The sequence below is a fragment of the Muntiacus reevesi genome, chromosome 1, assembly GCF_963930625.1.
Source record: "Muntiacus reevesi chromosome 1, mMunRee1.1, whole genome shotgun sequence".
NCBI classification, from domain to species: domain Eukaryota; kingdom Metazoa; phylum Chordata; class Mammalia; order Artiodactyla; family Cervidae; genus Muntiacus; species Muntiacus reevesi.
In genome coordinates this window covers 220,941,710-220,953,843 of record NC_089249.1, presented here as the reverse complement: position 1 = coordinate 220,953,843, position 12,134 = coordinate 220,941,710, and the positions used below count along the sequence as shown (strand labels likewise).

Below are 12,134 nucleotides of genomic sequence, written 5' to 3'. Positions count from 1 at the left end.
TGCTTCATCCAACCTGACATACCGCATGATGTACTCTGCATATAACTTAAATAAGCAGGGTGACAATATACAGCCTTGATGTACCCCTTTCCCAGTTGGAATTAATCTGTTGTTCAATGTCTGGTTCTAACTGTTGCTTCTTGACCTGCATACAGATTTCTCAAGAGGTAGGTAAGGTGGTCTGATATTCCCATCTCTTGAAGAATTTTCCACAGTTTGCTGTGATCCACACGGTCAAAGGCTTTGGCAGAGTCAATGAAGCAGAAGTAGATGTTTTTTTCTGGAATTCTTTTCCTTTTTCTATGATCTAACAGATGTTGACAATTTGATCTCTGGTTCCTCTGCCTTTTCTAAATCCAGCTTGCACATCTGGAAGTTCATGGTTCATATACTGTTGAAATCTAGCTTGGAGTATTTTGAGCATTACTTTGGTAGCTTGTGAAATGAGTGTAATTGTGTGGCAGTTCAAACATTCTTTGGCATTGCCTTTCTTTGGGATTGGAATGAAAACTGACCTTTTCCAGTCCTGTGGCCACTGCTGAGATTTCCAGATTTGCTGGCATATTGAGTGCAGCATTTTCACAGCATCATCTTTCAGAATTTGAAAGAGTTCAACTGCAATTCCATCACCTCCACTAGCTTTGTTCATAGTGATGCTTCCTAAGGCCCACTTGACTTCACACCCTAAGATGTCTGGCTCTAGGTGAGTGATCACACCATTGTGGTTATCTAGGTCATTAGGATATTTTTTTGTATAGTTCTTCCATGTAATTTCCACCACTTCTTAATATCTTCTGCTTCTGTTAGATCTATACCATTACTGTCTGTATTATGCCCATCTTTGCACAAAATGTTCACTTGGTATCTCTAATTTTCTTGAAGAGATCTCTAGTCTTTCCCATTCTATGTTTTCCTCTATTTCTTTGCATTGTTCACTTAAGACAGCTTTCTTATCTCTCCTTGCTATTCTTTGGAACTCTGCATTCAGATGGATATATCTTTCTTTCTCTCCTTTGCCTTTCACTTCTCTTCTTTTCTCAGCTATTTGTAAGCCCTCTTCAGAGGGCTTTACAAAAAGCCCTTGCCTTTTTGCATTTCTTTTTCTTAGGGATGGTTTTGATCACTACCTCCTGTACAATGTCACAAACCTCTGTTCATAGTTCTTCAGACACTCTATCAGACCGAATCTCTTGAATCCATTTGTCACTTCTACTGTATAATCATAAAGGTTTTGATTAGGTTGTGACTGAATGGCACAGTGGCTTTCCCTACTTTCTTTAACCAAAGTCTGGATTTGTCTATAAGGAGTTCATGATCTGAGCCACAGTCAGCTTCCAGTCTTGTTGCTGACTGTATAGAGCTTTTCCATATTTGACTGCAAAGAATATAATTAATTCAATTTTGGTATTGATCATCTGGTGGTATCCATGTGTAGTGTCATCTCTTGTTTTGTTGGAAGAGGGTGTGACCTCTTGCTATACCAGTGCATTTTCTTGGCAAAACTGTTAACTTTTGCCCTGCTTCATTGTGTACTTCAAGGACAAACTTGCCTGTTACACCAGGTATCTCTTGACTTCCCACTTTTGCATTCCAGTCCCCTATGATGAAAGGACATCTTTTTTTGGTGTTACTTCTAGGTCTTGTAGGTCTTTGTAGAACTATTCAACTTCAGCTTCTTTGGCGTTAGTGGTTGGGGCATAGACTTGGATTACTGTAATATTGAATGGTTTGTTTTGGAAATGAACCGAGATCATTCTGTTTGTTTTTGAGGTTGCACTCAAGTACTGCATTTCAGACTCTTTTATAGGCTAAGATGACTACTCCATATCTTCTAAGAGATTCTTGCCCACAGTAGTAGATAAAATGGTCATCTGAATTAAATTCACCCATTCCAGTCCATTTTAGTACACTGATTGCTAAAATGTTGATGTTCACTCTTGCCATCTCCTCTTTGACCACTTCCAATTTACCTTGATTCATGGACCTAACATTTCAGGTTCCTATGCAATATTGTTCTTTACAGCATCGGACTTGACTTTCACCACCAGACACTTCCACAACTGGGCATTGTTTCTGCCCAGAGAGGCTCAGCCTCTTCTTTCTTTTTGGAGTTATTTCTCTGCTCTTCTCCAGTAGCCTACTGGGCATCTACAAACCTGGAGAGTTCATCTTTCCATGTCATATCTTTTTGCCTTTTCATACTGTTCATGGGGTTCTCAAGACAAGAATACTGAAGTGGTTTGCGTTCCCCTCTCCAGTGGACTACATTTTGTCAGAACTCTCCACCATGACTCTTAGATTCCATAAATAGACATGATACTTCCAATATTACATCTCACTTTCTCTCGCTTTTCTCCAGAAAGTTGGAGCCCTGAAATAAAAAAACTGCCTACAATCCTATATCTTGTTCCTCTGCTTCATTATGTTTAGTGCTTCTGACACTTGAAATGCCCTTTCTGAAATGGAAAACTTACTCGTCCATTTAATGCCATCTCATACTTTATTGTATTAATGGTCCTTCTGTTTCCTCAAGCTTACTGAGGCCAGAGGGGAGGATTTACTAAAGTTCTTCTAGAACAGACACTGGACTCAATAGACATGTATAAAGTGAAAGAATGACAAATGAGTCAGTGAAATGAGTCATGTAAAAAATGAGGGATTAATTTCTAAATCTATAAACACATAAATCTTGAATTCATCTTCTTTACCATGATTATTAGTAGATGACTACATGTCATGATGAAAATGTATAGTCTTAGATATACCCTGTAATAAAAGGAAAAAAATGATGAACAAGTGAGACATTTTTGTTGTTCTGGAAATAACTTACAATGAAATATTGGATGCAACTGAAAGATATGTCTAGTTTTCAAGTTTTACTTGACTGGCTTACCATATAAACTAGCAAATATACAGCTTTGAGTCAATTTAATCATGTCAATTAAAATCAATGAGTTTCATTTCCTTGTTTATATAATGCAATTGCTATACTACATCTCTGTTTCTTAATCTTATCTGATTATAAGAACCACTTGGAGAATATGATTTAATAGGTCTGAAGGAAGGGACAGGTGATTTTTCAACAGGCAGCTGTATATAACTCTGGAACACTTGATTTCATGGAACTGTAAGAATCAAATATTGTATTATCAACTCCTCAGAAGCTATAAGCAGAAAATATGGGAACAAAATTCATCTTGTCACATAGTTATTGATAACCTGCTTCTTCAATTTACAGGCCTAGGCAATCTTGGGAGTTCAAAGTATTATATTTAAGGGAAAAAAGCAGAACCTCTCCTCTGAAAATGCTAACAGTCTACAGGGTTAAAGATTTATCCACAAATAGCTGTGGCTTAAGGCAAACTGCCTCATACACTGTGATAGACTGATGAACACAAGAGGACAGAGAAGCAGTGGGTGCTAACTGGGAGGACCACAGAGGAGGGGACAGTTAAGCTGGGACTTTGAAAGTGGGTAATATGATTTGTTAGTTCAAGTAAAACTGAATTGCTGTCCCTCTATCCACTGATTTTTTAAAAACATGCCTCAAATCTGTGGCTTAGTCACAGCACTTCCACCCACGCAGCACTCAAAAACCTGTTGCAAATTCCTGTCCTTTACATTATTTTTTCTTCCAGTTTTGTTGAGATATTGACATACAGCACTGTATAAGTTTAAGGTGTACAGTATAAAGATTCGACTTACACACATCATGAAATAATTAACACAGTGAGTTTAGTGAACATCATCTCATAGAGATACAAAATAAAGAAATACAAAAAATTTTCTTTTGATGAGAACTCAGAATTTACTCTAGTTACAGCTTCCATATTTAACATACAGCAGTTTAAGTATATTTATCATGTTGTACATTACATCCCTAATGTTTATTTACCTTATTACTAGAAGCTTGTACTTTTTAGTCAAAAGGACTACCTTCAGTCAATTTCCTCTGCTCCCATCCCACCAACCCTAGTAACCACAAATATGATCTTTTTTCTGTGATTTTGTTTATTTGATTTTTCTTGAAGTATAAATGACCTACAATACAATGTTATTTTCTTGGTACACAACATAATGATTCAGTCTTTCTATATACATTTTTATTGGCCATGCTGTTGGCATATGGGATCTAAGTTCCCTGACCAGGACTCAAACTCATGCCACCTGCAGTGAAAGCACATATTCTTAACCACTGGACCACCAAGGAAGTCCTTATTTCTCTACTTTTAAAAATGATCACTATGATAAGTCTAGTTGCAATATTACCACACAAAGATATTATTTAGATATTGACTATACTCCCCACTCTGTATATTTCATGTTTGTGACTCATATTTCTCTCTGTCCCTCAACCCTCTATACTCTGGCAACCACCTGTTCGTTCTCAGTATCTATTATTCTCTGTTCATTGGTTTTTAGATCCCACATATAAGTGATATAGCACAGTATTTGGCTTTCTCTGATTTATTTCACTTTGCAAAATATCCTCTAGGTCCAATGCAACTTACCAGTCCACCTACAAGAAACATAGCTGAATCACTCTGATTAACTGTGGGAATGAGCACAGCTGTGTGTGTAATAAGGGACCAGAAGGCCTTGATTCTGCCTCTTGTGCAAAGTAAACTTCTAATTATGCCTACTATATGCATTTAACACTGCTGCCCAGGCCATGTTCTTAAATCTATACTCACTGACACTTTTAATCTGCACATCCCCCCTATGTTGTGGGTTTGCTTTAGTCCAATTTTACAAAGGAAAGAAGAGAGGCACAGAAGGACGATTCTCCTAGACCAAGGACATCAGGTAGGTAAATGTGGTCTTTTAGCAGGAGCTTTAAACCATGGTGCTGATCTTTTAGAGGTTATACTTTTAACTGGTCCACAATAATCTTTCTGCTTATAGAGTTAATAAACCCAACCAAAATTTTGCCAAACAGAAGATATCCTGCCTTTTAAAATAAATAATTTCTTACAAGCTGTATCCTAGCAATCTCTTCCATCTTGACTTTGTGTTTCTCCTTGTGCAACATCAGCTAGTACCAGTAATTACCTTGATGATAGGTTAAAAGTTTACAAGGAGGAGGGTGACTTAGTGAAACTGGCAAAAATCATATTTTTAAGGTTCCTCCCTAAATACTGGTGCTATATATAGTTGGTCATTCTTTTCCAGTTCAGTTGACTTAAGAGATACTTGTTGCTGTTGCCCAGTTGCTCAATTGTATCTGACTCTTTGTGAACCCGTGGAGAGCAGCATACCAGACTCCCCTGTCCTTCACTACATCCCAGAGTTTGCTCAAATGCATGTCCATTGAGACAATGATGCCTTTCAACCATCTCATCTTCTGTCACCCACTTTTCCTCCCACCCCCAATCTTTCCCAGCATCAGAGTCTTTTCCAATGGGTCAGTTCGTCACATCAGGTGGCCTAAGTATTGGAGCTTCAGCTTCAGCATCAGTCCTTCCAATGAATATTCAGGGTTGATTTCCTTTAGGATTGACTGGTTTGACCTCCTTGCTGTACAAGGGACTCTCAAGAGTCTTCTCCAGCACCACAGTTCAAAAGCATCAATTTTTGGTGCTCAGCCTTCTTCATGATCCAGTTCTCACATCCATATATGACTACTGGAAAAACTATAGCTTTAACTATATGGACCTTTGTCAGTAAAGTGATGTCTCTGCTCTTTAATACGCTGCCTAGGTTTGCCATAGCTTGAGTCAGGATCAAAGTAAGGAGGACTCATGGGAAGTGGAAAAGTTCCCCACATGAGAGGAAAAGGTGAACATAGACCACATTCAATTCTGAAAATGTTTTTCTTTATTCAGGTTATCAAGGGTCTACTTCCCATCTTCAAAAGAATATTTTTCATGAAGCCTCATAAGATTGAGTGAAAATGTTGAGTTTTCAAAATGTAAAATCATCATAATTGTTGTGTTGAAGCTGTGTTTGCGAAGGGCCTCAAGGTGATGACTAAATTAGTTCTTTAAGAATTTTCATCAAATTGACTGACTTGTTATTGACAGAACATTCAGTGTATCTGTGTTCTTATTTGGTTAGTGTTAGTGATTATAGTTTGTAACAGTAGGTACAGTGTGTAAACATTAGGTTATTAAGTAATCCATGAGATAATTAATGAAAATTATATATTTTGAGAAGTTATGCATAATACTGAAGAGACCTCAACAGGAAAAAAGTTACAAAAAAATATTCAAAGGCATCCTGGGAGTAAGGAAAATAGACAAGGTGTACAGTAACACGTCATCAGACGGAACAGTGTTCTTACAGTTGTTTCCTGGGCAATAATGTTCACCCATGGAGAGAAACAATAAGACTATATCCACAGATTTTGTTCTCCTGGGGCTCTGGCCTGAGTTCAGCCACCTTATGGTCCTTATCTACCTTATCCTTTTGGTCTACTGTATGGCTGTTATGAGCAATGTCGTTCTCATTCTCCTCATCTGGCTAGATTTGCAACTCCACTCCCCCATGTACTTTCTGCTCAGCCACCTCTCCCTCATTGACTTGGCCTTGATCTCAACTTCTGTCCCCAAAATGGTCACAAACTTCTTCTCAGGGGAAAGAATCATATCACAGGTAGGTTGTGGAACCCAGATTTTCTTCAGCTTAACCCTGGGAATTGCTGAGAGCCTCCTGCTAACTCTCATGTCCTATGACCGCTACGTTGCCATCTGTAACCCACTTCGTTACTCAGTCATTATCAGCCATGTCACCTGCAAAAAGATGGTCATTGTGTCCTGGACAGGGGGAGCAATAACTTCCCTGGTTCATACAGCCTATGCCATGCATTTTCCCATTTGTCACCCCCGAGAGATCCTGCATTTTTTGTGTGAGGTCATGGCCCTCTTGAAGCTCACTTGTGAGGACATTTCAGCCTATGTGAAGTCAGTGGTGGTCTCAAGCTTTCTGGTGGTCCTCATCCCTCTAAGTCTCATCCTGGTCTCCTACACCCTCATCTTTCTTGCTGTCCTCCGCATGAACTCCTCTGAGGGCAGGAACAAGGCTCTGGCTACCTGCTCCTCCCACCTTTGTGTGGTCACCCTCTACTTTGGCCCTGCCATATTGGTCTACATGAGACCTGGGTCTTCTAAGACTCCCAAATTAAATCAATCTCTTTTTATATTTAATGCCATCCTTACCCCTATGCTTAACCCACTCATCTATAGTCTGAGAAACAAGGATGTTATAGAAGCTTTGAAGAGTAGAGTCATCCATAGATACCCCCTGAGAAAGATGAAAATACATCTACATTGCTATACTTGATTATAATCTTATGTTAGCATATTTATTTAAATTGCTTTCAGAAGCCCTTAAGTCTTGAAAAATTCTGTTATGAATTGTAGAAATGTTAGAGGTATTTATTTCAATCCTCTTGTTGTGTGAAAACAAAACATAAAATAATCTGTTCATGGTCTCAGAGCACCATCAAAGAGCCAGTTCTTCTGACACAAAATTCTGAAAAGACACTTATTTTCTAAATAACACAGAGCATCATTTTTGCTCAGGTATGCCCAAGTTATCAATGCACTCACCCACTTAAATATACCTGTGAAGAAGGCATGAACTGCTCCTTAGAACAGTGAGAAAACTCACACTTTCAGGATGGGCTCAGGAAGCAGAACTTCTGATATATACTTTTAAAACTGTGATATTAAAATAGTCTGATCTTTCTTGAATGAAGATGAGCAGCTTTTAGATTGCCAAAATATCATACACATTCAACCTAATGTTAGCATTTTGTTTCATGAGAAACAAAGGATAAACCTGTCTTTTCTTTCTCTTGGCTCCAACAAATGTTTCTGTTTCTTTGTACTCCTCCTGAGTTCAAACCCATTGTCTAAGGCAACACAGCACTAAATAAGACTACAGAATTTTTACAATCTGAGAAACTGGGATAAAATAATGGTACCTTCTATCTAGCACTGCTAAGAGGATTAAACAAGTTATAGTGAGTAAATCAGAAAAGAAAGCAGGAAATGAGTGCTATGTTACAAATGTCTGTGCAACTAAAGGCCAGGCACTGAACTTAACATTCAGTAGGGAATTGAGAGAACTGGACTCTTCAAAGCCTTCCTCCTAGGCATGGCATATGGAACTTTATTTTAAAGATAATAAAAATTTACTATATTCACTTTAGGAGGAATGCAAAATGACTGAGTGCTAAAATCAGCCTTAGTCAAAGCTGAGAGAAAAAAATTAAAAATTTTCTTCTACAATGTAAATAGATTCATCTGTACCATTTCTCTATATTTCATATATATATATGTATTAATATATGATATTTGTTTTTCTCTTTCTGACTTACTTCACTCTGTATGACAGACACTAGGTCATTCCACATCACTACAAATGACCCAATTTCATTCTTTTTATAGCTGAGTAATATTCCATTATGTATTTGTAAAATAAATCTAAAATTGTATTCAAAAAATATAAATGATATTGGTGTTTTATTTTAAAAAGTTGTAGCAAAATTTTAAAATATTGTAATTATTGTAGAGAATGATAATTTCTCAGCATTATCAGCTCCTACAATCACTGTATGGTAAATATTTAAACTGATAAATATCTTTTACTATTTTGATTAGGTAACTATTATTCACTTAATACCATTATATCTCAATTGGTCAAGAGAAAATAATAGAACTCTATATTACTAAAACTACCATTCAGTAGAAAAACATGTAATTATTTTTTAAAATCCAGATGCATATCAGAATTATCTTGGAACTTTGGAAAATACAAATGCCCATGTATTCATTTTTCCCCCCTCAAGTCTCCAGGTGTGGTTTTAATGAGCAGCCATGTTTAAAATTCAAATTGTGGTGCTGGAGAAGACTCTTGAGAGTCCCTTGGACAGCAAGGAGATCAAACCAGTCAATCCTAAAGGAAATCAACCCTGAATACTTATTGGAAGGACTGATGCTGAAACTGAAGCTTCAATACATTGGCTGCCTGATGTGAAGAGCCAAATCGTTAGAAAAGATCCCAATGTGGGAAAGATTGAAGGCAAAAGGAGAAGAGGGTGGCAGAGGATGAGATGGTTGAATAACGTCACCATTTCAATGGATAAGAACTTGGGCAAACTCCAGGAGAGTGAGGGACAGGGAAGCCTGGCATGCTGCAGTACATGAGGTTGCAGAGTTGGACCTGACTTAGGGACTGAACAACAACAACATGTTTAAAAACAACTGGATTACATGATGATGTTTTACTTTTATCTAGGTTGTTTTACCTTTTCTGTTTCATATTCAGTGCTCCCATTTCATTTAGTTCAGTTTTTCAATTTCTCTGTTTTGTTGTTGTTCTTTTTCACGGCTTTATCAGCAGAGAAGAAAAGTTTTGTATATGTATGTACGTTGTTGTCATTCAGTCGCTCAGTGGCGTCTGACTCTTTGTGACCCCATGGACTGCTGTATACCAGGTTTTCCTGTCCATCACCATCCCCAGAGTTTGCTAAAACTCATGTCCACTTAGGCAGCGATGCCATCCAACCATGTTGTCCTAGGTCATCCCTTTCTCCTCCTGCCTTCAATCTTTCCCAGGATCAGAGCTTTGAGTTGGCTCTTCTCATCAGGTGAACAAAGTATTGGAGCTTCAGTTTCAGCATTAGTCCTTCTAATGAATATTCAGGACTGATTTCCTTTAGAATTGACTGGTTTGATCTCCTTGCAGTCCAAGTGACTCTCAAGAGTCTTTTCCAACACCACAGTTCAAAAGCATCACTTCTTCAGTGCTCAGTTTTCTTTATGGTCCAACGCTCACATCCATACATGACTACTGGAAAAACCATAGCTTTGACTAGATGAACTTTTGTTGGCAAAGTAATGTCTCTGTCTTTTAATATGCTGTCTAGTTTTGTCACAACTTTTCTTCCAAGGAGCAAGCATCTTTTAATTTCATGGTTGCAGTCACCATCTGAAGTGACTTTGGAGCCCAAGAAAATAAAAGTTTGTCACTGTTTCCATTGTTTCCCCATCTATGTGCCATGATGTGATGGGACCAGATGCCATGATCTTAGTTTCAGGGTGGCTACAAACAAAAAGAAGATACACACAAAAGAGAGAAAAAATCAAAGCATGACATTACAGAAAATCACCAAAATACAAAGAAATGTAGTAAGAGAGGAAGAAAGCAACAAACAAACCAAGAAACAACCAGAAAATAACAAAGTGACAAACTCAAGTCCATACTTATTAATAAATATTTAAGTGCAAATAGATTAAACTCTCCAATCAAAAGAAATAGAGGGCCTAATGCAGAAAAAAAAAAAAAAAAGAAGACCAAAATTTTGCTGTCCATAAGAGACTTACTTCATGTATTAGACAACACATAGCTTCCCTGGTGGCTCAGACAGTAAAGAATTCATCTGCAAAGTGGGAGACCTGGGTTTGATCCCTGGGTTGGGAACATCCCTGGAGCATGGCAAGCCACTCCAACATTCTTGCCTGGAGAATCTGCATGGACAGAGGAGCCTGGTGGGCTACAGCTCAAGGGGTTGCAAAGAGTCAGACACTACTGAGTGACTAAGCACATAGACTAAAAGTGAAGAGATGGAAAAAGATATCCCATAGAAATAGAAACAAAAGATATCAAGGGCAGGTACACCTATATCTGTATAAGTATGCAAGAAGGAGAAGTAAAAGTATATAAGAAGGAGAAGGGGACGACAGAGGTTGAGATGGTTGGATGGCACCAGCACTTGATGGACATGAGTTTGAGCAAGCTCTGGGAGTTGATGATGGACAGGAAGGCCTGGCTTGATGCAGTCCATGGGGTTGCAAAGAGTCAGACATGATTGAGCGACTGAACTGATAACTTATATTGCATGAACTAGGCCTTAAGAAAAAACTATAACAAGAGAAAAGGAAAAAAAAAATAAAAAAAAAAATAAAAAAAAGAAAAAACTATAACAAGAGAAAAGGAAGATTATTATATAATAATAAAGGTGTCAATTAATCACAATGAGGTAAGAATCATAAATGTATATTCACCCAACAATGAAAAGTGAAAGCGTCAGTCACTCAGTTGTGTCTGACTCTTTGTGACCCCATGAACTGTAGTGCACCAGGCTCCTCTGTCTGTGGAATTCTGTAGGCAAGGATACTGGAGTGGATCGCCATCCTCTTTTCCAGGGGATCTGCCTGACCCAAGGATCAAACCTGGGTCTCTAGTATGAACGCAGATTCTTTACCATCTGAGCCAAAACATTGGAGCACCCAAACATATAAAGCAAACAGATATTAAGGGAGAAATGGAGAGTGAAAAAATAATGGCAAGGGATTTCAATAGGCCACATTCAACAATGGATAGATCATGCAGATGGAAAATCTGCAAGGAAACATTGAAATTAAACTACTTAATATCAGATTTAAGCAGTAGAATGTACATTGTTCTCCAGTTCACATGGAACATTTTCAAGGATAGGATATACTAGACTGCAAAGCATCCCTAACAAACTAAAATGATTGAAATCATACCACACATCTTTCCAACCACAATGGTATGAAACTAGAAATCAATTACAAGAAGAAAATCTACAAATATGTGGGAATTAAACAACATACTTTTAAACAACCAGTTGGCTAAATAGAACTAAAAAGGAAAATAAAAAGTCAAAGAAAAGTGAAAATGGAAATACAATATATCAAAACTTAGGGGATACAGCAAAAGTAGTTCTAAAAAGTTTATAGTGATAAATGCATATATTAAGGGGAAAAATTTCAAATAAAAATTACTTTATGGACATCCCTGGTGGTCCAGTGGTTAAGAATTCGCCTTTCAATGCAGGGGACACAGGTTCAATCCCTGGTCTGGGAAGATCCCACACGCCATGGGACAACTAAGCCAGTGTACTACAGCTACTGAACCTGTGCTCTGTAACCCAAGAGATGCAACTACTGAGACTGCATGCCACAACTACTGAATCCCATGCATTCAAGAGCCCATGATCTACAATAAGAGAAGCCACTGCAATGAGAAGCCTGCACACCACAACTAAGGGTAGCCCCCTGCTTTCCACAACTGGAGAAAGCCCACACACAGCAATGAAGACCAGAACAAATACAGCCAAAAATAAACAAATAGTAACAGCTAAATTCTTTTTTGAAAAAACT

At 37.9% G+C, this 12,134-nt stretch overlaps 1 protein-coding gene across 1 annotated transcript; it reads left to right on the top strand.

Moving 5' to 3' along the window:
* Positions 1 to 6,078: 6,078 nt before the first annotated feature.
* LOC136158050 (olfactory receptor 2AJ1-like) lies at positions 6,079 to 7,281 on the top strand. The gene has a single exon (XM_065919829.1). The coding sequence runs from the start codon at positions 6,313 to 6,315 to the stop codon at positions 7,279 to 7,281; it is 969 nt and encodes a 322-aa protein (XP_065775901.1). The 5' UTR covers positions 6,079 to 6,312.
* The last annotated feature ends 4,853 nt before the right edge of the window (positions 7,282 to 12,134 follow it).